At 37.7% G+C, this 27,322-nt stretch overlaps 5 protein-coding genes and 1 long non-coding RNA gene across 8 annotated transcripts; 1 reads left to right on the forward strand and 5 right to left on the reverse strand.

The window, feature by feature from the left end:
- The first annotated feature begins 217 nt into the window (after positions 1-217).
- LOC113690223 (pentatricopeptide repeat-containing protein At1g03540-like) lies at positions 218-2,696 on the forward strand. Its single transcript, XM_027208056.2, has one exon. It carries the CDS (start codon positions 316-318, stop codon positions 2,239-2,241), a length of 1,926 nt encoding a protein of 641 aa, XP_027063857.1. The 5' UTR covers positions 218-315; the 3' UTR covers positions 2,242-2,696.
- Positions 2,697-3,134: 438 nt separating this feature from the next.
- Positions 3,135-8,838, reverse strand: LOC113689484 (pentatricopeptide repeat-containing protein At1g73710-like). Of its 2 annotated transcripts, none has more exons than XM_072050957.1 (2): positions 5,022-8,838; positions 3,135-3,412 (listed from the first exon to the last, which is right to left on the reverse strand). In XM_072050957.1, exon 1 carries the CDS (start codon positions 8,710-8,712, stop codon positions 5,584-5,586), a length of 3,129 nt encoding a protein of 1,042 aa, XP_071907058.1. In that variant the 5' UTR covers positions 8,713-8,838; the 3' UTR covers positions 3,135-3,412; positions 5,022-5,583. The 2 variants fall into 2 exon arrangements, with proteins under 2 accessions (XP_071907058.1, XP_071907057.1); XM_072050956.1 differs by having other exon boundaries at positions 4,870-8,838.
- A 958-nt stretch (positions 8,839-9,796) lies between these two features.
- LOC113689485 (secretory carrier-associated membrane protein 1-like) lies at positions 9,797-13,257 on the reverse strand. Its single transcript, XM_072050958.1, has 9 exons — positions 13,135-13,257; positions 12,909-13,031; positions 11,671-11,733; positions 11,482-11,575; positions 10,978-11,023; positions 10,819-10,886; positions 10,534-10,582; positions 10,259-10,324; positions 9,797-10,172 (listed from the first exon to the last, which is right to left on the reverse strand). The coding sequence occupies exons 3-9, from the start codon at positions 11,702-11,704 to the stop codon at positions 10,086-10,088; spliced, it is 444 nt and encodes a 147-aa protein (XP_071907059.1). The 5' UTR covers positions 11,705-11,733; positions 12,909-13,031; positions 13,135-13,257; the 3' UTR covers positions 9,797-10,085.
- A 1,143-nt stretch (positions 13,258-14,400) lies between these two features.
- Positions 14,401-15,382, reverse strand: LOC140007758 (uncharacterized). Its single transcript, XR_011815155.1, has 2 exons — positions 15,051-15,382; positions 14,401-14,910 (listed from the first exon to the last, which is right to left on the reverse strand). It is a non-coding gene; the product is annotated as an uncharacterized lncRNA (long non-coding RNA).
- Positions 15,383-17,094: 1,712 nt separating this feature from the next.
- On the reverse strand, positions 17,095-17,739 carry LOC113689486 (putative F-box/LRR-repeat protein At3g58880). Its single transcript, XM_027207256.2, has one exon. The coding sequence runs from the start codon at positions 17,737-17,739 to the stop codon at positions 17,095-17,097; it is 645 nt and encodes a 214-aa protein (XP_027063057.2).
- A 2,939-nt stretch (positions 17,740-20,678) lies between these two features.
- LOC113690402 (putative disease resistance protein RGA3) lies at positions 20,679-25,846 on the reverse strand. 2 transcript variants are annotated; one of them, XR_003448434.2, is made up of 3 exons: positions 21,780-25,846; positions 21,456-21,545; positions 20,679-20,965 (listed from the first exon to the last, which is right to left on the reverse strand). XR_003448434.2 is itself a non-coding variant. In XM_027208284.2 (2 exons), exon 1 carries the CDS (start codon positions 25,592-25,594, stop codon positions 21,782-21,784), a length of 3,813 nt encoding a protein of 1,270 aa, XP_027064085.1. In that variant the 5' UTR covers positions 25,595-25,841; the 3' UTR covers positions 20,679-20,965; positions 21,780-21,781. The 2 variants fall into 2 exon arrangements, 1 of the variants encoding a protein (XP_027064085.1); XM_027208284.2 differs by lacking the exon at positions 21,456-21,545 and having other exon boundaries at positions 21,780-25,841.
- Positions 25,847-27,322: the final 1,476 nt, after the last annotated feature.

Raw genomic sequence — 27,322 nt, forward strand, 5'->3', positions numbered from 1 at the left:
GTTCACTATGATGTTTGGATAGGAGATCATTTAGAAAAATTATTTGAATGACACTTTAACATTTTTTATGATATGATATATTTGAGATAAAAAGGTGGCCGATAATATAAGAAATTGATTGAAAAATATACTTATAATGCAAGCTAAATAATATTTGGAAATAAAATCCATATCCAAACAGACCATAATGTTCTATGTTATTTTTGTGATTCTCAGAGCCTTTGATCTCAACCAGCCAAAGAGCCGCCAAATTTTCAAAAATTAGTTAGTATCACACTAGCTTGCAATTACCTTTCCTTCCTCCCATGACTATTGATGAAGAAATTCTTGCAACGACATTACAGCTCCTTTCTTCTCCCCAAGTCCCCCAGACCTACCTCAATCCCACCTCCTACAACCTCCCAAATCATCCATCTCTGCAGGTCTGGTTATCTTTCTGATGCAATTCACCTCCTAAACTGCACACATTCAGACTTCTGCAAAGTCTCCTCACGACCCCCAATACTCTACGCAACTTTAATTCAAGCATGCACCAAGTTATCTTCCTTCGCACAGGGCCTTCAATTCCATGCCCATGTCATCAAATCAGGCCTGGAAACAGACCGTTTCGTAGGAAACAGTCTGCTGGCTCTGTACTTCAAACTGTGTCCGAATTTCCGGGACACCCGGAAGGTGTTTGATGGATTGTTTTACAAGGATGTTGTGTCTTGGAGTTCAATAATATCAGGGTATATTCGCATGGGAAAGCCCGGGTTTTCGATTGATTTGTATATGGAAATGGTGGGTTGTGGAGTTGAGCCAAACGGGTTTACGTTGTCTGCTGTTATTAAAGCGTGTGCAGAACTTGGAGAGTTGAGATTGGGGAAATGCTTTCATGGGGTTGTGATAAAGTGTGGGTTTCAGTTTAATCATGTCATTGCTAGTGCTTTGATTGATATGTATGGGAGAAATTATGAGTCAGGTGATTCGCGGAAATTGTTTGATGAGTTGATTGAACCGGATGCAATCTGTTGGACTTCGGTGATTTCTGCTTATACAAGGAATGACTTGTATGAGAAAGCTCTTGGATTTTTTTACAGGATGCATAGGAAGGGTGGGTTATTTCCCGATGGCTTTACGTTTGGGAGCCTTTTGACTGCTTTGGGAAATTTAGGATGGTTGAAGCATAGTAGACAAGTTCATGCTAAGGCAATTGCAGCTGGATTCTCTGGAAATGTGTTCATTGAGAGTAGTTTGGTGGATACGTATGCGAAGTGTGGATTGGTTAATGAATCTCAGCTTGTTTTTGATAGAATGATAGAGAAGAATGCAGTTTCATGGTGTGCATTGCTTGGAGGTTATTGCCAAAAGGGTGATTTTGAAAAGGTTGTCGAGCTTTTTAGGCACATGGAAGAGGTTGACCTTTATAGTTTTGGAACAGTTCTCCGTGCCTGTGCAGGTTTGGCTGCTGTCCGCCCAGGGAAGGAAGTCCATTGCCAGTATCTAAGAAGGGGTGGCTGGAGAGATGTTATTGTAGAATCAGCCTTGGTTGATTTGTATGCAAAATGTGGCTGTGTTGATTTTGCTTTCAGAATTTTTTCACAGATGCCAGTCAGGAATTTGATAACGTGGAACTCAATGATCTCTGGATTTGCTCAGAATGGAAGGGGAGGAGAAGCTATTAAAATGTTTAATGAGATGATTAAACTGGGGGTCAAGCCTGATCGTATTAGTTTTGTAAGTGTTCTTTTTGCTTGTAGTCATAGTGGGTTGTTAGATCAAGGTCGTCAATACTTTGTATCGATGAAAGATAATTACGGAATCAAAGCTGAAATTTCACACTATAGTTGCATGGTAGACCTTTTAGGTAGGGCAGGCAAGATAGAAGATGCTGAAGATTTGATAAATAGTTCAGAATTTAGAAATGATTCATCTTTGTGGGCAGCTCTTCTTGGTTCTTGTACTACAGGTACAGATCCTACTGTTGCAGAACGTATTGCTAAGAAAATGATGGAACTGAAACCTGATTATCATTTAAGTTATGTTCTTTTGGCCAACGTCTATAGAGAAATTGGCCGGTGGAACGATGCTCTTGAGCTCAGGAGGCAAATGCAGGATAAAAAGGTTAACAAGATGCCTGGGATGAGTTGGGTTGAAACTAACTCCGGCATCAGTTTTTTGTCTTATGAGAATCCTTTGGAAATGCCTGCAAGAGATCTTGTTGAAGAGGAAAGGGGTTCAATTTTGTCGGTGGAATCATAGAATTAGTCATGAAATATTATTTTATCTCTTTCAACCTTCATGAAGCCAAGATATAGTGATTCAAGATATATGGTGATATCAATCATCGCAGTCTTGACTTTCTTGTATTTGTATGACATTACGATCAAGGTGATAGTCTTGCTCCTCAAGGTGATTTAGAGCAACTGCCTGAATAGCTACTTTAAGCATCCTCCGCACCCAGATTGAGCAGCAAGGTGGGAATGTTCTCCCATGCTGTGAAGTTTGCCGAGATTGTTTACTCATAACTGAACAAATGTTAAGCTAATCTAATCTGATGCTGTTTTAACATAGCAACCTTTGTTAGAATTACACTAATGTAATATGGCAACCGGCTTCCTTTTTTTTTTTTTTTTTTGGCAATTTGTATTCTTAATACACGTGCTGATTCCGCTGCTACATATGATGATAATAAAATATACAAAGTTTATGCTGGCTCTTCCAGGTCTCAAATATGCAGAAATGCACCTCTTGTATGCATGTTGATGCAAATCTGCTTACCACGCTTGCCCTGATTTAACTAAGAATGCAAAAGCCAAGTCGCCAAATCATTCAAATATCTTTCTTCTTTTAGTTTTTCCGGTCTAATTATGGAAATTCGTTTTAGAATTGTGTAGATACTCTACATCAAAACTCGGCCTTCTTTCAATTCATGCTGTTGCTGGCACCGTATATAAAGATTACACAACCATTTCGGGGCCCTAAATAACTGGTTTTTGTTTTCCTATTGCCTCGTGCATACATATTTTCATTTCATTAAGATCTTCGTCACAATTCTTGATATTAGAAGTCCATTTTTTTATCCATTTCTCAAGGAGAAATACAACTACACAACATGGATTTTTCTTTCCGGTGCAATCAAGCCAAGTACCTGATTAGGAACTGAACTAATCTTCTGATTGAGAACCTTGGAAGTGTCATTTCGCCATCCCATTCTTGAATTATCAAGTCAGAACACATATATTTCAAATTACAAAGCCTGAAATATCGGTGAGCTGTGAGTGATCCACCAGCCGGTGAGAGAAAATCATAGTCTATGTCACGCAGCTTCGAAGAGCAACCTCAGAAATAGCAGTTTACTTGGCCATGATTTCCAAATGCTGCCAGCATGAAGCACAGTCCATCTCACAGTCTCTGTCTCCATCTTTGTTGCCTGCCAAGGTAAAGCATCAAAGACTGTTCAGACGAGACCTATATACAATGAGAAGCTGTAGGACAGTAGAAAGGAGTGCACAAGCACAACCAACCCGAATAATCCATAAGAATTAAAACTGTATCAAGCACATTCAAGCTTCTCTTGAAATGACTGTACATTTATCGTTCTGAAGTGAACTATCAGACAACAAACAAGCAAATCATGAATCAGGCATATCCATTCTCCGTTTATCATTCTGATCATTTTGCTTTCTATCTGCTTGACACGAACAAGAATTCATACCGGTCAGATTTCACATGCTAGTTCAAAATCGATGGATGATGTTATTAAACTTCTTTGAACGAATAATGGAGAGTTCTATCTCTTGCTCTCATATCCCCATGAAAGCAGTAGCAATATAATCTAACATTCTTACCCTCAGTAAAGAATTAAGACATAGAAGATCAATAGTAAGGCGAAATTTTTCTGTACCATAAACATGAGGCCACACATGCCCTTTAGTAGAAAGCAAGCTTACAAGGCAAATCATCAGGCATGTGCATCATTTATCTAACTGGTTTGTGGCATCATGCTTAGAAACGTTTCATTCAAAGTTCAAAGTTCTCTGAAAATGGAAAATGGTATCCCATCATTAAAGAAACTATACTCGTGGAGCTATCTTTTCTGGAAGCACATGCACAAACAAATATATTGGGCTATTATATTGCTATTTTTGTTCTGAATTATATAAAGATCTATAGTATTATCCATGGATTACTCAAAAACTAACTTCGAATTCCAACATATCTCACTTTAAAGTCAAGAAATCAAAATCACATATGAGATCAAACACACATTGCATTCATGTTGGAAACCAGAAATCCACCATATGTGATCCCAAAGAGTAATTATTGACACCAATGTTTTCCAGCAAAATTCCAACACAAACAGTTCAGAAAACTTCAGACATTTCATTAGAATTGGTTGTTGTGAAGAATATGAGGTAAGAAGTGTATGTTTATTTCATGCAGGCGCACTTGAATTACTGTAGGTGTCATTGCCATGCACAGGTTGGTCCAAAACCATGAATTCGGATTAAAAAAGGTTTGCAGGTGGAAAAGGCTTTGGGTTTCGCACCCCAAAAGTGCATTTGGTTTGACTGTCAGTTGTTTATTATGTAAAAGGTTAAACTGACAATGGAGATGCATCATTGAATCTTCATATGCATTTGAAATATAGTGTCTGACGATGCTGATGATGTCTTGATGCGTCTGAGAGTGTATTGGTGTGACTTGGAAAAAGAAGAGGAACAAAAGTAACGAGATAATCAGAGAAAGAGAAGTCCATTTCTTGAAATCTCTACATTTACAGAAACCTAATAAAAGCATCAGTATTTTTAATTTTAATTTCAAATTCAGAGTAAATATAGCAATGTTATTGAAACTAACCCCACATAACTTTACCACTTAAGTTACCTGCCAATATATTTCTTTGGTTCTTTTATTCTTTCTGCTTCATAGTTACCTCACTGAATGGAAACATATTCTACAAAGGAAGATAGCAAGATCCAGAAGATAGCTTGCTGTCAAATTCAATTAGGATTAGATTGTACGGAAGCTGTACTAACACTGATATCTTGTCTGACTCAGGTCTATGAATTTTTTGCTAAAGAGGTAAGTACAACTGTTCTGTCCAGTCATCCAAGCATGTTTGCATCCTCTCTAGGTTTAAAACAGCTTCATATCCCAATGTCAGACAGTTACAGCAATGAATCCTCAAAAAGCTTTTTTCGGCCTCAGCTTTAACTTACAACATGGTGAACTTAAATTGTTGTTGCCGACAACAGCTCCTTCAAAAATATTTGGAAGAGAAGGGCATATAGTACAGCAATTCATGCATCAAACAACTTGAAACCTATGTAATTTTTTCCTTTTGCTTTTCCTTGTAGCCTTCTCTTTCAGCTCTTACACCACCACATAATGCAGCAATTGATGCCGTTCCAGGTTAATTAAAGACGGTCAAACCAATCCTCTTATATTCAAACTCTCCAAACAAAAAGCCCCATGACTCATAATCACACTGGTCATATGTTGAAGTATACTAACATTAATAGTAGCAAAAATGCTTTACTAATTGTATAGCTTTAAGAGCCAGCATATGAAGTATTCACTTTCTGTATCCATAACAGATTATGCGTGGCCAAAATTACTATATGCATCTCTGGCTTCCTCTTCTGACGCTTGTGGACTGAAAGAACTTTCTTCAGAGACATCCTCAGTGTCAAAATCAAAGCATGGTTTTACATCAAAAGCAAATTTAATCTCTTGATTCACCAGCTCAGCAAGGTCATTCCTGTTGGTGTTTCTGTATGCACTTATAATAGCCTCATATAGTGATTCACTGGGCTCAATGTCTCCATATTTCAATTGGCTGTGAATTCGTTTTATGCCTTCAACCATGCCAGTCTTCCCATAACAACTTACAAGATGAATGAGGGTGACAACGTCAGGTTCTACTCCCTTATCTTGCATTCTCATGAACACATTCAATGCCTCATCAGTGTTCCCTGAAGCCCCATAAGCATATATTGCTGCATTATAAGCAAAGGAACCAAGGGCTATCTCTGCTTTCACAAGGATTTGACAGGATTCAAGTGCAAAAGCATGCAAACCAACTACAGAAAAAACGCAGGTTATCACAGCTTGCCTTGCAAAAGGTTTTCCTTCCTGATAAGATGACTCAAGTTGTCTAACCGCTTCAGTTGGAAGACCTCCCTTCTTCATTACTGTAAATAATACTTTGAAGGTCCCTGTGTCTGGCAAAAGCTTTTGCTCACCCATTTCATGCAACAACTGGCCGCAGGCAACTAGCTGGCCATTTGTAGCATAACATGCCATCACCTTATTAAATGCAGCACAATCCCTCAACAAACCAGAAGCTTTCATCTCCTCAGCAACAGCAATAGCTTCATCAAGCATGCCCATGTTCTTATAAACATACATCATGGTAGCAAATGTGACTCCATCTGCCCAACCTTTTTCTTTCAAATGATCAAACATCAGTTTTGCTTCAGAGACCATTCCTAATTCGGCATAAAGATTAAGCATACTGTTGGATGCCACTATATCAGGACCACCTTCCATGTTCTTCATCTTCTCATACAGTCGTTTTGCTCCTTCAGCACATCCAACTTTACTAAATGCCTTAATCATGGAGGTTAAAATTATTTGGTTTGCTGGAAACCCAGATGCTTCCATATCGTGGAAATGGTAAACTGCTTCTTCAAATTTTCCAGCTTCTGCAAACCCATTTATCAAAGATCCATAAACAACTTCATTTGGTCTTACACCTGCTTTTGACATCTCTTGGAAGACACTAATTGCATCAGAAAATCTCCCAATTCGGGCATAATTTGCAATCACTGATGAGAAAGTCAGACAGGATGGTTTAAATCCTGCTTCTCTCATGTCAGCCAGTAAGTCCCTTGCTTGGTCCACTAGATCACTCCCAGCAAACATTTGGATAAGAGAATTAAAAGTACATTCATCTGGCCATGTCCCATGATTTTTCATTCCCTTGAAAAGTGAAAAAGCTTTGTCATACAGCCTTGCCTTACCATAAGCCTTGACCATGACATTGTACTCTAGAACTTCCTTCTTTTGTCCAGATATGTCCCTCTTACTGAAGAACACAGCCTCAGCTTCAGCCCAAAGTCCCTTTTCAGCATAAACATCCATAATTGCAGCATATGACCTTGATGTCAGTCTACCAGTCAATTGTCCCTTCTCAAACAGTGCATTTGCCATTTCATTCAATCCTTCATCGACATACATCTTCATAACAACAGGAAGAGAGTGTTCATCAATATGCTTGCCTGATTTCTCCATTTCTTCAATGACAGCCTCTACCTCTTGAACCATATTCCTCTTGCATAGTAGCTGAAGAACTGCCCTAAAGGTTACTTCATCGGGAAAAAGACCAACCTCCCTTATCTTGCGATAATACTGAAGAGCAGTATCTACATTTCCCTGATCTGCATACAAAGATAAGAAAATATTGTAGGTCTTTGTATCAGGATTTATTCCCTTCTTTTCCATCTCATCAAGCAAAGCCTCTGCCTCTGACAAATGACCATGACTTCCACAAATGAAAATCATGGTGTTAAAAGTAATTGTATCCATAGCCACCCCAGAACTTAACATGTCTGCAAACACATCTCCAGCATCTTTCAACCGCCCTGCCTTTCCATACAAATCAATCAAAGTATTATAAGTAGCTGTAAGCCTTGGTTTTTGAACAGACATTTCTCCATCAGTTGAACCCCAATCACCAGAAAGACTGTTTCTACTGCCTGTCCTGAAAAGTTCAGTTAATAGAAAATGCTTCAAACTAACAGGTCCCAACCCATCCTTGGATTGCACATCATCCATCGAATCAAGATCATCCAGTTCAATTTTCCCAGCACACCAATCCTTATAAAACCTATCCCCTCTATCATATTCCCCTGCATCCTTCAATACCCTCACCACGGTATTCATTGTCACCTCATCTGGGAATAGCCCCCTCAACTTCATATGCCTAATCCACAGCAGTGCCTCTTTCACGAGACCTGCTTTCCCATACACATCAACCAGCATCCCATACGTATTATTTGTTGGCAAAACACCTTTTTTTGCCATTTCAATCCAACAAAGCCTCAATTGATCCCATTTTTTCGCCCTCCCCAACGACCTAAGCACAACATTATAATGAATCACATTAGGGACATACTCTTTCTGTGACTTCATCCACTCAAACACCCTCAAAACCTTCTCCCACCTACCTTGCTCTTTGAGAATAACAGTCAACTCCTTAGCATTAAGCTTCCCATAATGCAGCTCAAGAACCTTTTCAACATCATTTTCGCTTTCTAGAGACCGTAAAATTGAAGGCAAAATGCCCCCGTACCTTCTTTTCTTAGTACTACCTACACTTCTTGTTGGTAAAGTTGCAGCCTTTGAACAGCACTGCAGCTTAAACCCTACTAAAACCCCATTTTCTTTAAAGTTTTGCTTCTGGGCTTGTGGGATTTTCACTGTTCTGTAAAGGGTCTGATTAGTTCGCGAATTTGAGCTTAGTTCCCATCTTTGCTTTTTGGATGAAAAGTTTTTTGTTTGGAAGCTAAACCCCATAAAAACCCTGAAACTGAAAGGAGAATTGAAGTTTTGAAGCTTACTTGGTGGGGAAAAGATGTGGCTTTGGATTGAGTTTTGGAGATTTTCTTGATTTCCCACTGGTGAAAGCTCTATGCATCTGCAAGTATTCGTCAGGAGCATCATAATTTTTCTTACTTTTCTTGCATAAATTGTTCTCTGTTCCTTGAAACGTGGAAGTTGTTTTCAGTTTTTGGCAATAGGAGGCATAAAAAGCATTTTATACATACAAGTGAAGGCAAAATGGGGAAACCGGGGGAGGGGGGGGGGGGGGGAAACAAGAAGAAAAATGCCGTGTCCTAAATAATTTCAATTGCACACTATTGCTGTATGTCCATCTTTTAAATAAAAAATTTTAGTTATATCGTTTTTCAAAAATTGAAAAATATAAAAAAAGTATAAAGCTCTATATAATAAATCATTAATTGCCAAAAAGGATTATTAATTGGTTGTTGGTTTATAACCTTTTTGTGTTTTTGCTTATCAAGCAAGTTTTCTTAAACCAGTAATTGCTCTAATTCTATAATTTTTCCTATTGGCATATGTTTTAGTACCATACTAGAAACAAGAAAGAAACCAGACTGAATCTGTTACTCCTACTGGCATATAATGAATCGACTGGAAAATATCTAATTGGAAAAGTTGTAATTGGAATATCTAATTGCAATCCACATTCAAGTCATTCGGCTCCCCCACTTTCCATTTCCTTGACGATTTAACACAGTTTAAACAAGATATATTTCACGATAAATTGCATGTACAATTTTAGAACAAAGATATTATATTTTGTTACTTTTTATATGAGTTCGTCTATAATAGTTGTGTCACAATTACATAACATTCTCTATATCTTATATTTTAAAACTATGCTTTATTGACATATTTTGGACCGTGTTAACGGTTAAGAACAGTTTTCTTACCCAAAATTGAAAGGAAAAATGTTACTACTTGTACAATTTGATAAGAAATATTTTATATTTTGTTATTGTTGTATGAAAATTGTGTAACATTCTCTAAATTGTACATTTTAAAATTATTCTTTGTTAGCATATTTTGGGCCATAAACAGTAAAAGCGGTTTTCCTTACCAAAAATCAGAAGGGGGAAACAAAAAAAACTGCCTTTGTCTTCTCTATCCTTACCCTTTGTGTAATGTCAAAACAGTTTTAAAAAGTTTCCTGTATAGAGACTCTCCAAAATATATCATTAAACAGGAGGATATGTAGTAGAACTGAACCAAGTTACAGAAACACAGAAAAACAGAAGTTACTGCATCAGTAATACAGGTACTAAGAAATGTTTGTTCCTCACCTACTCTAAATTTTGAGCATCAACTACTATGTGTCAATATATCTAAGAAATTACATTTGAATCGGTAAAACAAGCCATCCAATCGATGATGATGCGAACAAATATCGATCAAAAAATTTTCAGAACTCTGTCAAAAATTCTGGAATGGCAAAACATGAAACACAGGGACCTCCCTAGACATGAGGAGTATCATAATGCTGCCATCACGGTTGACCTTGCAGCTTCCTTCCTCATCTCCGCAGCTTTGCCACTTCCTCGGAAATACTCGTACACTTGCTGTATTTCATATTAAAGCAACAAAACAATTCCTCAGATGATACCAACCTACACAGAGAAGCTGCAAACAGGAGCAATCAACTAACCTGAATGACCCATATGCTGATCAGTGATTCAATTGCGAAAAAGGCAAATCCAATAAAGTAAAATATCTGCACGGAAATCTCAGAAGGCGTCAAATAATCTCTCTAGATGGTCAGCTCTTTCTACTTCATCAAAGCTCAGCATCTAACAACAGCAAACTCAATTTGATGAATGCATGGAACAAAAATCTATCAACTAATAATGATTTTTATTGTTCTTTCCTTCAGATATGATGACCATTTTCTGCACTCAAGACAAATGAAATCAGAATACATACCCCCACCAACACATTCGAACTTAAAACTTCAATAGCAGGCAAGATTCCACTGTATACACAAAGCAAACAGGAGACAAGAGCATTAGTAGCGGAATAGAAACTGTTAACCAACATGTATAAACAAAGAAAATAGCTAGAAAAGAATTTATGCAGTTTCTGCCCATTGGTCAAATCACGTACACAGATATCTTAATCCGACTCCCCCATCAGCCAAATAATGTGTTTGCTAATGAAATATAATGATGATAAAAATGTAATTCAAACCAAATAAGATGAGAAACTTACGTCAGAGATTTCCCCTTAAAAAAAAGTGGAGGCGCAACAGCAGCAACAATGCAGAAGCCAATGTGGAACTGATTTAAAGAAAACAAAGCTTAAAATGAGAATATATGAGATAAAGCCAAAGTAGAATACATAAGATGAAGTCAAATTGAGGATACATACCGCGTAACACAAGAAAAACCATCCAAACTTCAGTGCACTATCTGTCCTGCAAAGACAAACAAATGAAATTCCGTAGAGCATGTCACATGGAAAAAACATAAAAAGACAGCAGAAAAAAATTGATCACAGAAGAACATAAACCGTGCACATGCATTTTCTAAATACAAAACCAAACAAAATATGCATATCTGTTTAAATCAGCTCCTCTACAAGAGCTTAGACAAAATAATGGACCATATTTAGGACACATGTTACTATAACCACATAATCAATATTATTATATTTTTATTTTGACAAATCCATGCACCACTTTGCTCAAGGAGGACAAGATAGAACCATAAAAAAAAATTGAAAAAAAATCAATACTTAATCAGTAATCTTCAAATGAAAATGCTTGTTTGTGGTGCTAAGATTATATTGTCTAACTAAGCAGTTGTACCAGATTCTGTCATTGAGTAAAAACCACTGGGCAGTGCAGATTAGAGAAAAAAGAGTGCAGAGTACCTCATTGCACGATAGAGAGGACGATACCACAACACATAGGCTCCTGGAACGCCGGAGATAAAATATATAATAGCAAGAAACCAGATTGTCGGACCTAATACAGAAAGAGGATAAAAAGTAAGAAAGGTGATATAGTATTGAAAAGATTTACTAAGGTATGAGGCTGCAAAATTTTTTTTAAGCACCAACCTTCGCCTTTGATCCAAGCTAAGGTAACTGCCATGATGTTCCATAGAAGACAGCCAACCAAACCTGCAAATGATAAATTCCAACAATTTTATCCATCAAAAACTATTACAAATACGTCCACATCATGCTATTCAATTGGCATAAGACAAAGAACAAATTTCTTTAAACAATCTTTATACAAATAATCTAGAAAATGTATTCTTTATTCAAATTAAAAAGTGATCATCAATACCCTGTAATAACTTTGTAGTGTGCAAAAAATAAAATCCTGACCAACTTTCAATTTCGTACTCTTTCTTGAGCAAAAACTATCATGACAACTGCAGTAACCTTTACTCCAAGAGGAAAATGGGGGATGATTGATGCAAAAAGGGGAAAAAAAAGTTTCTGTAAGTGTTGGCGCGTTAATCACAATACTCCTCTAACTGGTAACACAAAGCTATGAAGTTTCACATGCAAAAGCGAACTTTATTTCTAAAGATGAATATCCAAGCAAATTTAAAGAGGCTATTCACTAAGGTAAAATATCATCTGAGAGACATCTACAGTTGGTATTCCCTTTGAAGTATATCCTACTAATGACTTATATAAAACCTTAACATTCTAGCTGGATAATTATTATACTGCCCAATAAGCAATGGCTTGAGGACAAACTAATTTCCAAGTAAACAGAACCACAACAATTTTACAGTTCAGTTATTTGCATAGATGGGGATAGAAGATTTACTTTTGGGGGCCATAATATTTTTGTCTAGCATGCTACAAAATTTTTAATGAATATTTGAGGGGCGGGGGCACCTTTATATTCTCAATGACTTCTTTAAGAATTTTCAACAATTAAGCGAGAAAGTATAATTTTCTGCATCTTGGGGAGCCTGGGTGGAGAGGTCTGTATGTCAGTTTTCCAGCATCCAAACGGATCTTGAGCATCGAAGTCTTTAATTCTGATGTTGGTGACCAACAAAATGCACAGAAATTTACTCAATATTCAGAGAACCCTGCTGAGCTTTCTAAGAACACCACTACAAAATTACAATATGAGCATACCTATATGGTCTAAAACTGCAGATATAATAGTGAAATAATCTATCAAAAGCAGAGCTATAAGTGCGACAAGTATAGAATACAACATTTGGAAATAAAAACATAAAATCCTAATATAGGAGGAGCAATCCCAGAGGTTTGAATCAGAAGAAGGCATGAGTGAAAAGCCAAAAATTTGGACCCTGTGGACATACCCAGGAATGTTGTAAATGCAACATATTGCAATTTCTGAAGATGGATAGGAATTTCATTTGCAATGTCATGATGAATAATAGGAAAAAATGGTGGCCAGTTCTTTTCTTCTATAACCACTCCGGCTGCCAAAAGCAAATTTAGACATTGTCAAATGCTTGCTGTCTGGTACAGAATAAATCAATCATTCTGCTGCTAAAGAAGAAAAATATGAATGATGAGAAGTACCTCGAGCTACAGCATCTTCCCTCCTTTTCAATTCCTACAAATGATAAAAAATACTAAATTTTAATGTATTAAAATGATGAAATGCCAGAAAGCATGCAGAGTTAACCACATTTCCGAAACAGAGTTGGACGGGAATATGGAATTAATCAATGCTACTAATAATGTCTAAAATCCACCAAATAGAGTTGGGGAATGTTTAGATCTTCCACATAAGTTACAAGTAGGTGCTGCAATGCTATAGTACAAAATAGAGATGTTCCAATTTCTCTTCAGCACATGCAAATATTATCACATACAAGAAGCTAGTGTTGAATATAGGGCCAGGAGTTTGCTTCAATCCAATTGAAAGCAATCGGGCTCAACGAACCATCAGGAACGCCAAGAGAGCTGACCAAGAAAAGTGCACGTGGTCTCAGTTGCCCTCAAAGCTTGCAACTTCTTTTCCCACAGCTGCAGCATTTTCTATTGAAAGGTAGCCGTATTGGAGGAAATCTGAGTCTTCTTCCAAATTCCAAGGTAGACCTAATGTGCTCTGCAAGAAGATTCATAACCAACTAGTCATGCGCTGTAAGTTGACATTTAACCGACTGTGGAAATTGTTCATTTTATTTGTCAACAATCAATTATCAAGATATGAACACTCTCTGCTCCTCATGTTTTTCATATACAAAGGGTCACCCTGGAAATTTATCAGCAATGGGTATCATTAGTTGCTTCTAACTTCTGGTCCTGCAAGATCTACACCAAAGAGTCAGATAACAGCGAAGTCTGTAGCCCACGATGAAAGCCAACATCACAACTAAGTTACTTTATTTTTGTGACTCTTCTATGCCTAGATTTCTCAAGAATGCATCACCATGCATCAAACATCCCGCTTCAACACCTTCTACACATTTCCCTCGGCCTCTGTATCCTCCAAACTCATTTAGTACAAAGCATTCAAGAGGATACTTCATCAACCTCAAGTAGTGCATGAAGAGCCAATACTTGGGTATTTCTTTGTTAGATATGAAGTACCCCGAGAAAAAAGAAGAACGCACCCATGATGCCTGCAATCAAAGACATTCCTGATATGAATGCAGCTGCAAAAGAATTTCCCTTTGAGAGAACCATCCAAGCCACCAGACAGAAATAAAGGAATCCATCGATTTTGCGTCTCAGTCCAACTAGCCAGTGAAGTGGAGTAGTAAAGAGGAGATAGTTGCCAAAGGAATGCAACAAAATTATAAGAGATCTTTACAATCCAATAATACAATCCAACTCAGCTCAGTGAATGTGATCTTTACACGGAAAACCTTAGTTGAGAGAAATGTCTTGTACCTAGGGGTAGTCAGCTACAGCCAATACAGCAACGGGACAACCAAGAAAAAGAAAGAAGAAAAGGGAGAGAAAGGAGAACCTTTACAGTGACTGCCACAAAGTGAAGAATACAGAGGTACCAGTGACCTCATAGGAATTTTATTGTACGAGGCCAAAAAGCTCACTAAATACATTCAAGTGCTTAGCAATTCACACTGAACAAATCATCTACATCAAGCCTGCAAAATCACCCAAAAACCAAACCTTGCTAGCTAGGTACAGCAGGGGGGGAACTCTTAGAATGCCAATTGAACCATAGGCACTTATCCTTCACTGCTTCAGCTTCACTGATGTACTCTTTGAATCCATTGGGAGATATTCCCCTCTTTGCTATAACATATGAAGATATTCTGTAGGATCTGCTTGAGGTCTCTCTCATCAAAATTATCCTCTCTTGCAAGAATATTGGGAGAGCACCTGTAGTAAATGGCAACAAGAAGGTCAGGATAAACGCGGAATTGGAGTAAGAGAGGTGCTTTTCTTGAATATTGGTCAAAATGGAAGTTCTGATAACATGCAGAGCTGAAGTGTCAAGCACTGAATCTGAGGTTGCTAACGTTGTATTGGTTACAGGCATCATTATTGTATCATCTCTTGTTGCATCTCCATGATCATGTTCACATTCAAGCATTTTTCTGGCTTTTCTATTGGTTGGATTGGCCTCAACTCCCATAGTAATGCTCTAAGAAGGCACAAATACTGCAAGAAATACATATTATCGTCAGCAGAAGTAGTATTGCTAGCAAGTAACTAATGTGCCTAGGAAGAGGTAGTAGAAATTATATGTTACTTCCCACTTCAGATTGAATATATATGTGTTGCTTTGAATGTAATTTATGCATCAAGAAAAATGGATTTTCAAAAGTATATAACGTTCTGGCTTTGAATGAGTTTGTGTATGCAGCAAAATGGAATTAAAAGTTTAATAATGTTGAAAATTCTGTGGATTTATATCATGGTTAGTTGGGATTCAAAGACATTAATTCATACCAATTGTTTATTGGGATATAAAAATGGTACATGGCACGGCACGTTATCGTACTTTTATATTATGGCTGCCTGTACTTAATTTTAAATAATCGAAATTAGTATTCTATATGAATATAATACATGATATATGGTCGTCGTAACTCACAAGTTTTAATTAAAGCTTGAACAAAACCTTGGTTTGTGGAAACAAATCATAATTTTAAGTCCAGGCAACTTGTCCGACCCTATTCTTTCATGGTGGATTTAATTTGAAAGGATCTAGTTAAATATTTTTTGACTCTCTTGTGGTTTCGCACATTACCGCATTACCTTTATAGTTTTTTTGAATCAATTGCTATAACTGAAGGTACTCTTTATCCACTTTTCACTCTACACAAATTTATAGAGTGATTATAAAGATATTTTAAAACATTAAGGGATCATGTGACAATACACAAATTTTTTAGAAGATTATTAGTAACTTACCCAATTAAAAGTCCAGAAGTAACTATTTGGTTGGTTTCTAGAATGGGCGCAAAACAAACTATTTGGTTGGTAAGAGTGCTATAATGGATACAAACTAGGCGCCATGCTTCTAACCAAAATCTGCAATTTCAACATCTGTAATTTATCTAGAGAAATGATGGGAATAGTCCCTCACTTATTGCATTTGTATTTATTTAATTTCTCACTTCCAAATTTATGTAAATTTGTCAATCATATATACAAATCGCACTATTTTAATTTTAAAAACTATTTTGGGAGATTTTTAATCTTAAAACATCACCTGACCACCACATGATTCCGATTTTAGGAGCCCAAAAAGTATCACATACTTTTAATTTGTTATTATTCTTTTATTTGCTTTTTCACCTTTGTTTCTCCTTTGGCCTAGTCTAATTGGTACTCTTGGTATTCTTTATCGTTGTTATTGGTTTTTAGTTTAAATATGTTTGGAACAATTTGCGAATCTCCTTGCTAGATTATTTTTTAAATTAATTTTTTCTTCATTGACAGTGTCGGATTAATGACAATTATGCAAAATTTGAATTTGAAATTCAACTTTTGTACACATGTCACGAAGCGGTAGCATTTTGATTACTTGCAGTGGTATGAGAGCATTGGAGAAGGGCAGAGGTAAGTTTACTGAAGAGAGGTCCATTCTATTCTACTTTAATTTTGGGTCTAAACTACAGCACGGTCTGGTCCATTCTGCGTTACCTCGATCATCAGTGAAAGGATGTCTGTTGGATGGGAGTGGAATCCCCAGCAATCATCAGAAAAATTGCAGGAGAAGGGCACATCAGGGAGATGCTGCTACAAATAATGAGAATTTTCTGTGGCTTATATTACATAGTGGAAAATACCCCACAAAAGTTGAAGGACTCGTGGATGAACAATACTCATTTGTAGACGCGGGTGCTGTATCAATCAGTTTACATGCTATGCTGTATTTGGATTTTGGACCAATCAGTGTGTGTGAAGATATGAGCCTATGACTACAGTTTTTGCTCCTATAATAGCAATTCAGTTGAGTTCTCCTTGAACGAGCAATGGTGATCTGCACTTGGCAATCCTAATTGCATCATCCACATATCTTCTTCAGGACTTACTTACGAGACTGATGAATAACTAAGCAAACAGACTAATTTGCCAGCCCAGTCTCAAAGAAACTAGTGTTTTGTATCTAAATATTTCCAAGACAGCTAACTCATGACTCAAATAGGTCGGAGATTCCACAATATCTAAATATAGCTCTTCTAGCAAAGGGCAACCTCGAATAAGCATATCAAGAGAATCTTTGCCTACCATTGACAAACATTCCAGGCGCAGCACCTTCAAATCTGGTAAAGCAACCGAATTGGGTATATCCAAATCAACTTGTCTATCCATTTTCAGAACAACTAGTGTTTTGCATGTAAATATTCCCAATAGATTTGATCGCTCAGCATCATTTTCAAACAGAAAAATCTCAAGTTCTTGAACATTGCACAACGGTAAAGCAGATATCAAGGAGTCCATTTGCAACTGAAACCGTTCACATAGCCACGGTGGGAAGATTGTGAGCCCAAATTTTCTTATGGGAGCTGTGTTACGTTGCCGTATCAAGTTAATACAAAAATCAATATATCTAGAGAACTTCAGATGAGAATTTTCACGTTGAATAGGATCTAATTCGTCTGAAGTGTCATTAAATACGAGATTAATAACTGGAATAGAAGTGAGAAGGTATCGCCATCCAGGAGATAAAATTGAGGTGGCTGCGGCTTCTTTCATGGGGAGAAATGACAAAATTTGGCAAAGGAGAAGGGCACTAATTCTATCAATCCTATTTGAAGAATTGGCGATGGGATCTTGATCCAATGATATCTTCCCAGCCAAAAAAAAGGGTGTTTCCACTGATCAACAAGAAGGGCAAGAAATGGGAAAACAGGATGCTAAGTTGCATAAAAGAAATAACCATAAACATAAAAGAAATGGGGAACCTCATCGGTGTATTAAGAATTTCCTTGACTGCACTGGAATATATTTCATCTGTAGTCGATCGGTATCTAAAATTTCAACACAATGGCTGAGGCATATGATATAATTATTTGCTCAGAATTTGATTATCTATGGCTGATGCATATGATATAATTGCGCACTCCTTACTCAAGGTGTCCATTTTGGCACTAATTCCCTGATTACCTAACGAGAAAATACGTACTCTGTGTGACCTTTGCCTACGAGTACAATCAGCTCCCTCCCCACAAAACAAAACAAATAATAATAATAATAAAAGGCATCTTTTTAAAAAGAAAAATTAAAAAAATGCTTTGAGATTATCAATTAATGCTGCTAGCTCCGCTCCAATCAGCTCAAAACTCAACTAATTGATCCTTTATAAACTTGTAATTTGAGCACTTAATTTAGTGGCTTGCTGCTTTAATTATTTTACCTGCGGCAGGTATCACTTAAAGGATGCGGTTCTTGACGGAGGAATCCCTTTCAACAAGGCCTACGGAATGACTGCATTCGAATATCACGGAACCGATCCCAGATTCAACAAGGTGTTTAACCAGGGAATGTCTAATCACTCCACCATTACCATGAAGAAGATTTTGGAAGTTGACAGAGGGTTTGAGGGACTGAAGACCGTCGTCGACGTGGGGGGTGGAACTGGGGCTACGCTCAATATCATCATCAGCAAATAATTCTAGCAGACAAAACAAGAAAAGCTTTCAATCTTATTATCAGAAAACCATCAAACTTTTCGATTCTTCATCAAAGCATATAACAAGTTTTGACAAGACAACAAGAGCATGCATTACAAAAAAAAAACACTGAATGCACACACACACTTTCGAACATTTGAGACATTTAAAAAATACTCCTCTAAAATTGTTAAAAGACGAAGGAGAAGAAGAATGGGAATTTACCGCAAAAGGGTTCACTTCTTCTTCAGCAAACGGATTGGAATCGTAACGGCCAGCCATTATCAGAAGAACCCTTAATGAAAATGTACAGTGCAAAAAAGAAAGTATGATATTATCGTTTAAAAATGTTCAAGAAAATTACACAAAAATTCGGATCTGGGGAGAATATAAAACGGGTTTGAAGATTTTGTATGATATTGTTGCCAAAATGGGAACGTATGGAATCAAGAATCGGACGTGGTTTTTCTTTTGTTAATATTTTTTTAAATGACTCAGTTTTAATATGTTTATCGATATGGGGTTGTACTTATACATCGTTTGGGGTTCCCGCGAAAATTGAGGGGCAAAATCAGGGAAACTACCAAAGTTGGCGCTGGTGGCTTTGGTGCTGAAAATAGGCGGGGTATGGGGTTTATATAGGTTGGGGAAACATTGGTGCCTTGGACCCGCCATTTGGTTGACTGACTCGGTAACTCAGTTGCCTTTTGCATATTGGTCTTTTAGTAATGTGCTGCATTAGCCACATTTGCAATTCATTATTATGAACCATAGATTTTTGCCGTACCAATTTTGCACCTTTTAAGTAATTCTTGGTACTATAACACAACAATTGCAGCAATGTCCAAAACGACCGTTTCCTCTTTTTTTTTTTTTTTTTTTTTCCATCCAGAGGGTATCTTGAAATCACCCAGATTAATTCCCCTTGAGCTATGCAGAGCTCACCCCAGGTTGGGTATCCAAAACACCATTTCAACTACTTAATTCATAGTTGTATAAAAAATGGGATGACCAGAGACCTAATAAATTAAGTTTTGTCCAATTCAAACTGGTTCGTGTAATTCTTATTATATTTGGCGTAGTTTGTATAGTTTGATATAATCATTAACTTTTTGTATGAATTGTCAAATTCGGATTTACATTCAACCTGTAATTGTATGAATTTACAACAAAAGTTACAAAAATTAAAAGAATCGATTTGAATTAAAAGTAACGCCCTAGGCTCAAGAGCTAACCTGAGGAACTGTTGAGTTGAAACCGCAAATTTAAAATGATTAATCTAAATTCTGGTCAAAAAACTTTTGAGTTAAAACTATAGATTCAAAATGATTAACTCAAGTTATTAAGTAGTCCATGGACCTAGAAATAACATATTGGCCAAGACTCAACCCACGCAAAAACTATGCAAAATCTGTTTTGATGCCATTTGTATTGGATCCAGGAGCATTTAAATTGAAATCACGGGTTCAAAACAATTAAACCAAATTGCTAAATAACCAATGGGTATGGAGTCATGTATCAATCCAGTCAGCTAGTTTGGCTGGCATTCATATTTATTTGATAAGCTAATTTCTTTCAAGAAATATGTCGGACCGCTTTCCTACTTTTCTTCCCTAGTGTTTAATTAGAGTTTGCTGCATCAGTTTCAAGAAGAAACAAGTTATATTTGCAGCCCGTAAATGGCAAATCTGTCTTCATACTTTTCATCCATACGGGCCGGTATTTGTCTAAAAGAAAAAAAATAAAACTAATTTGGCAAAGTATTTTTGTTGGTTATAAAAGCATGATAAGCCCACATCAAACCTTGGCTCAACCAACTTTAATTGCCTCTATGGGCTAACTTTTTTTTTTTTTGTTGGAAAGATATGGGCTAATTTGTATGAAAGAAAAATATATACGAATATTTTTTGGTTGATCATAAGGTACAATATGCCCACATCACCTTAACCTTAAGTTTCACATTACAATAGAGTTGGACATTGAGAAACAGCAATAAAGAAATACACTATGAGGTACAACACGTTTTCTCGTTAACAAACAATCCCTTTATATGCTCTTCAACATTATAAGGGGTGTTTGGACAGTCATTTTTCATTGAAAAAATTACAACGTTTTCTCGTGAACACATTTTCCTGTTATTTTTTTACTTCACATACATCAAATCGCTATAGTAATTTTTCTACAAAAAAATTCAAAAAAATGTAATCCAAACACAATAGTTAGTTAGAACAGGATTCATCAAAATCCCCCAAACATTTGAACGTGGTCTCAGCTCCTGGAAATAGTTTGGTCGTTCATGGTTGTTGTCCCTGCAGCATAACAGACACGAGCTCAAGAAATAGATAGGCAGTCATTTGCTGAATCAGGAAAAAAGGAAAATAGTAGAACGTGCAAGAATTAGCTTAGCAAGCCATTATTAAATGCCACAACCAAAATCAAGCTATTAAAAGTGACCGCAGCTAAATTATATGAGTCGTTCATAAAGGTGCAGGTCAGAGCCGTTAGATTTTATTGGCCCGAAAATGCCACGAAGTTTGATTACATAAAAGAGAACAAAAGTCAATTTGTAATTTTTCTTTTAAAATACATGCGCATGTCTGTTCTAGCAATTCGATAGTAGTATTCATCCAAAAAAAAAAAGATGTAAATTTTCAGAGTCTTTCAGACAAAACAATCCCTGGTGCATTGAAGTCTTTCAGACAATATAATGAATCTTTTTTATTTAAAAAGGAAAATGTCTATCAATACTTTAATCCGTCTTTTAAGTTACAGCTTGAAACAAAAACAGAGAAGATGCACCTCAAAGGAGAGAATACTGGAATCAATAATAAGGCAGTTTGAGAAAACTGCTTTTTTTGTGACGATGGATGAGTTGCCTTGATTCTGACCCTTTAAAAAACAAAAGGAATGACTGATAAGGAGGAGGAGGACGAAAGAATCTACGGAAAAGAAAATGTAAAGAGCAATTGAAGGATATGGCAATTTAAAAGGAAGCAGTAGCGTTTTTAATTTCCTTTTTCCTTCCGGGGATTATATATAAGAAAAAAAAAAGTACTAATAGAATTCTAAACAAACCGAATAAGCAGAGATTAAAACAGAACATTGGAAGCATTAACTACTTACAGTTACAGGGGGTTTGTTTCCACTGTTCTTCCATCGATATAAACATGGGGAATGCGTGCAATCTTGGGCCACTCTGCGCCACTTCCTTTGGTGCATCTCTCTGCTAAAAGAGGACAGCTGGTGATACTTAGACGATTTAAATTGGTGAGGTGTCGTATTGCTTCTGCGGAGGGCAACTGTCTGAGGTTAGAGCAATCACCAATCCACAAATCTCGAAGATTCCGAAGGCTATCCATCCACTCTGGAAGAACTTCCAACCCCTCAAACGTCCATATCCATAGAGATGTCAAGGTAGAGAGATGCTGAATTTGGTGTGGGAGAGCCGTGATTTTTGGCCATCCATGCAATACAAGACGCTCCAGAGAGACGAGATTGGTGATGGAGTGTGGCCACGGGAAATTATCAAGGTTGTCAGAGAAGCCACCGAGAGTCAACGATCTGAGGTTGGCCTGATGGTGGAGAACCGTAATTGGCCAAGAACCAGGGTCATGAGAGCGGATATCCAACCGCTCGAGCGACGGGAACTTCTCAAGATTATTACTCAACCAAGGATTCAACTGATCACATCTTGAGATTCTTAGATCACGTAGGGATTGGGGGTTTAACATATCTAGAGAAGCATCTAATAAAGCAGGGCAGTCATCTAAATCCAAGGATTCAAGAGATGTGAGGCTATTCAAATTCCTTATACAAGCCAAACTTCCGCATCTCCGTATTCCCAACCTCGCAAGAGACGTCAAGCTCTCCAAGCATAAGCATTCAAGAGCAGGGCAGTCACCTAAATATAAGGATTTAAGAGATGTGAGGCTATTCAAATTCTTTATACAAGCCAAACTTCCGCATTGCAATATCCTTAACTCCGCAAGAGATGTCAAGCTCTCCAAGCATAAGGATTCAAGAGCAGGTAAGTCATCTAAATATAAGGATTCGAGAGATGTAAGGCTATTCAAATTCCTTATACAAGTCAAACTTCCGCATTTCTCCATCCTTAACTCCTCAAGAGACGTCAAGTTCTCCATATCTGGTAAAACAGCCAACTTGGGAAGCCTATAGATTCGCAAGTACCGGAGATTAGGAAATACCTTAATTGATGAAGAAGAATCCGAGGGAACCATTGCATCTGACCACTCCTCTAGACTTCCCATGTCCAGCAGCTCAAAATGCGACAGTTTCGGAAACAGAGTGACTGCTTTCACCTCTCTGCTACTGGTGATGCTACTACAAGAAGCGCTGCTCCTTGCATTAATATCGAGACCATAGAATTCAGCCCCAATGCGCTTCACATTGTGTAAGGAGACTATCACTAAGTACTCGAGACAAGGCAAGTCCCCTAGTGGTGGTACTTGTTCACACTTACCCAATCCTCCCAACGTGAGCTGTACCAGATTCCGAAGGAGTACCATCAAGCCATCCTTTGCCACCATCCACGACGGCAACCTTGAACCTTCGAAACCCTCAATGGCTAAACTTTTCAAGTGTGGGTGAGGTTGGAGACCATCCATGACACTGTTGATATTGTTGTCGTCGCAACCTTCTTTCGTGCCACACCATGAAAGTTCTAAACTTTGAATGCCTGATTTTTCGGACAACTTTGCTTTTGCTGCGGATTCAAAGCTGCTCACATTTTCAAGTCCAGAAATTCTTAACTCGCCTCGGAGGTTGCGCAAGTGTTCCAACTCCTCAAGTTGACATCCCTTGTCTTGACTTACCCTGAAGTACGGCAACGTCCGAAGATTAGCCAGCTGCCCGATTCCAGGGAACAAACATCTGAACCCAACGAAACCAAGCTCGAAAAACTCGAGATGCCTTAAGTTAACTAAATTGCCAAACTTCTTAGGTATCTCTTTCAAGTAATGTACTTTCAAGGTCATCAAATTGTAGAGCTTTGTGACCGAATCTGGCAGAGCGGTGATACGAGTTCCACTGATATCAAGATGTCTTAAGTGTTTCATATCACCCACTGCATTCGGGAGATGAGTCATATGCCAGTAGTCTACTATTAACACAGAAAGGTATTTAGACCTTTCCAAGATGTCTTCGAGCATAATACCATCACCCCCACGATAATAAAGCGTTTGCAAATTTGGAAGAATCCCTTCGATATTCTTTAACACCTTCCCTTGACTCCCAATGATGGTCAAATGCATAACTTCATTTTCATGACGGACTTCCATGCCACCCTCTGTATTTAAGAAACAATTATTTGACACTTGCAGTGAAAGATCATGCACAAGGTCGTGCATCCGGCAGCTCACAATTCCGTTAATGGAATTCTTATAACCAGCTTGCAACAAAGAACTCCGAAGCAATACGTTGAAATACTCACTGCCTATATCCTCCATTTGCAAATGACCTCCTCCTACCTTGGCATCATTTATCAATCCCTGGGCCATCCAAATCTGTATCAACCTTTGTTTTTGCATGACAGCGTCCTTCGGGAAGATGGAACTACTTGCGAAGCATTGTTTCACTGACCATGAAGGTAAGTTCTCGTAACTCAGCTTCAGGGCAGACATGACTCGTTTTCCAATATTGGTCGACTCGTTCCATATTTCACTCCTCTCGAGCTTCGACCATTCCGAGGCATCCTTTTTGGAATACAACAAAACCCCGATCACTTTGATCGCTAATGGCACGCCGCCGCACTTTTTCAGTATCCTTCTGCCAATGTCCACCAGATTTTGAGTCTTTATTGCACCACCGTCTGCAAATGCTAGTTTTTCAAACAACATCCAGCTATGATCTTCTGAGAGGATGCCTAGACGATGCAAGCCAGATGTTTGCATTGCTGAGGCTACCTCATCGCTACGTGTGGTAGCCAATATTTTGCTTCCTGGAGCACCTCCAATTGCCAACAAACGTCTCCTCATGCCATCCCATTTCAGTGGATCATCATTCCAAATATCATCAAGGACAAGCAAGTAACTTTTTCCTTTCAGATTTTCTTGAAGCTTCCTCACCAATGCTTCCGTGTTTGTCGTGTCAGCACTTTTTGCCTCAGGGGAAGGTAGCATCTTATTCAACAGCCTTTCCACTTTGAAATCATCAGACACACAAACCCATATTATTTTATCAAAGTGCTTCACTACACACTCATTTTTCAGCACCAGCTGTGCGAGGGTTGTTTTACCCTGGCCACCCATCCCAACTATTGAGATGACGGGTAAATCCTTCTTACAGTCTGAGCTAATTAACCTGCTCACAACTTCAGATACGTCAGCCTCCCTTCCCACCGTTTCTGACTCGTACACAAAAGGATCAGTCGACCGATCCACTTTGTGATCAGTAGATGCCATGGGTAGTTGAGCTGGATGAAGCCCCATCTGTTTTGCTTCTTTGTAAGCTTCCTCCAGAGATGCCATAACTTCCTTGATCTTGTCAGCCATCCCTAGACGAAAGGAAATAGGATTTGAGGAAGAAAAGAAGTTGCGTACCTTGTCGCGCTTCCGATTCTTAACCTTCTGCCGCAGAACTTCATATCCGAAGTCATCCAACACGATCTCAGCATCACGTGCTATGGACCGGAGCGTTTTCAGCCAGAGCTGCGCGGTTTTGGTTGTTGATTGCTTGCATTCAGCATCAAAAATCAAAGCTTCCATCTTCCGTACACTGTCGGCAAGCTTCTGAAGGTCTTTCTCTACACCCCATGCCCGGCTGATCTCGGCGGCAGCAAGTGGAAGTATCTTATCCAAGATCACACTAAGCACGGTGTCAGCCATCTTCAAGGGAAACTCTTTAACAGATGAAGGTAAAATGCGTTGTTTGAAGTTGAATAGTTGGACTATATATTTTTTGCAGGCAGAGATGAGCAACATTCAACAGCTAGCGTTACAAAGCAGGGAATCCATTACTTATCTTCCATTTCATATTTTTTCAAAACGAAATTTCCTACCAAGTTGGAAAACTAATAAAAAAGTACTGCACCAAGAAAAGACTTGAGATAATTCAGGACCACACGGCTTGTGGGCACCATTGCCCCGAAATAATTGAATCTATAGACGTTAATTGAGGTAGGACCAAACCAACCTTTTGCCTTCGGGGCAACCTTTTGTTTTTTGGGTAAAGTGGCTACACTTGTAATGCATTTTCAATCATCTTTGCACATGTGACAAAATGTTCTCATAATTCATTGCCCAACGCTGGAGAGAAGTATTAAAAACATTAAAAAGAAAAGGAAAAAAAAAGCCTTTGATTGTTTCTTGAACAAAGCAAAGTAGCAGCATGTAGTCTCCGGCGAAAGAATTGCCATTATCTTCTGGCCGTACATTTTTTTCCTCCCTGGCTCTTTATATTTAATAACAATTTAATTAGAATAGTATAAAAGTGTCGGATGCAAATGTGTTAACTAACTTAAAGAAGGGATGAGTAAAAGATTCCTCGAGAAAGGGTGTGAAAACTAAATTTCAACCTCTAGATGCTCATAATGGTCAATAGATGAAATTTCAACCTCTAGATTGCATTATTCTTTCTCATTGCTTTTACGAGGAAGGCCTGGCCCGACGAGTCAATGATTTGTTGCTCTTTAAAATCGTAAATATAACTTAATATAAATCCCATTCTCATTATAAACAAATTAGTTAAGATTCCAATCCCTCACTTTAAATAATTCTAATAGAAAAGAAATTCCATTCTCATTATCAGACAAGCATTAAAAAAAATGTCCAATTTTTCTAAAAGGCATATAGCAAGTTGACAAGATGATGAGTACGTGCACTCTAACAATAGTTTGAAATTCATACTGGTAAATGAACCAGATTAGCTTATGGATCACAGTTCAACTAGTTTGATACCAAAATTGCCATGAAAGCAAAATTGTCAGATCTCAAACTCATAAAAACAAAAACAATTGCAACTTGACCAATTTCCATTTCTGAAGTTGCTTAAAAATCTATTACCTATGTTTGTGAACTTGGAACACCAACAGATCATGACTGGCCATTGGCAGTAACAAGCACTGAATCTGAGGTTGCTAACGTTGTATTGGTTACAGGCATCATTATTGTATCATCGATCTCTTGCTGCATCTCCAAGATCATGTTCACATTCATGCATTTTTCTGGCCTTTCTATTGGTTGGATTGGCCTCAACTCCCATAGTAATGCTCTAAGAAGCCACAATTACCGCAAGAAACATACTCTATATTGTTGTCAGTACAAGTTAGCATTGCTAGCAAGTAACTAATGTGCCTAGGAAGAGGTAGTAGAAATTATCTGTTACTTCCCACTTCAGATTGAATATATATGTGTTGCTTTGAATGTAATTTATGCATCAAGAAAAATGGATTTTCAAAAGTATATAACGTTCTGGATTTGAATGAGTTTGTGTATGCAGCAAAATGGAATTAAAAGTTTTATAATGTTGAAAATTATGTGGATTTATATTATGGTTAGTTGGGATTCAAAGACATTAATTCATACCAATTGTTTATTGGGATATAAAAATGGTACATGGCGTGGTACGTTTTCGTGCTTTTTATATTATGGCTGCCTGTACTTAATTTTAAATAATCGAAATTAGCATTCTATGTGAATATAATAACACAA

This window comes from Coffea arabica, chromosome 5c (genome assembly GCF_036785885.1).
Source record: "Coffea arabica cultivar ET-39 chromosome 5c, Coffea Arabica ET-39 HiFi, whole genome shotgun sequence".
NCBI lineage: Eukaryota > Viridiplantae > Streptophyta > Magnoliopsida > Gentianales > Rubiaceae > Coffea > Coffea arabica.

Bases quoted from the DNA above. Each gene is read 5' to 3' on its own strand.
- LOC113690223 (XM_027208056.2), top strand. From the start codon at position 316: ATGAAGAAATTCTTGCAACGACATTACAGCTCCTTTCTTCTCCCCAAG.
- LOC113689484 (XM_072050957.1), bottom strand. From the start codon at position 8,712: ATGATGCTCCTGACGAATACTTGCAGATGCATAGAGCTTTCACCAGTG.
- LOC113689485 (XM_072050958.1), bottom strand. From the start codon at position 11,704: ATGGCAGTTACCTTAGCTTGGATCAAAGGCGAAG. The intron at 11,024-11,481 runs GTACTCTGCACT...TTGTCTTTGCAG, and splicing joins CCTCTCTATCGTGCAATGAG to GACAGATAGTGCACTGAAGT. The intron at 10,887-10,977 runs GTATGTATCCTC...TCTTTAAATCAG, and splicing joins GGTTTTTCTTGTGTTACGCG to TTCCACATTGGCTTCTGCAT.
- LOC113689486 (XM_027207256.2), bottom strand. From the start codon at position 17,739: ATGAAAGAAGCCGCAGCCACCTCAATTTTATCTCCTGGATGGCGATAC.
- LOC113690402 (XM_027208284.2), bottom strand. From the start codon at position 25,594: ATGTTGCTCATCTCTGCCTGCAAAAAATATATAGTCCAACTATTCAAC.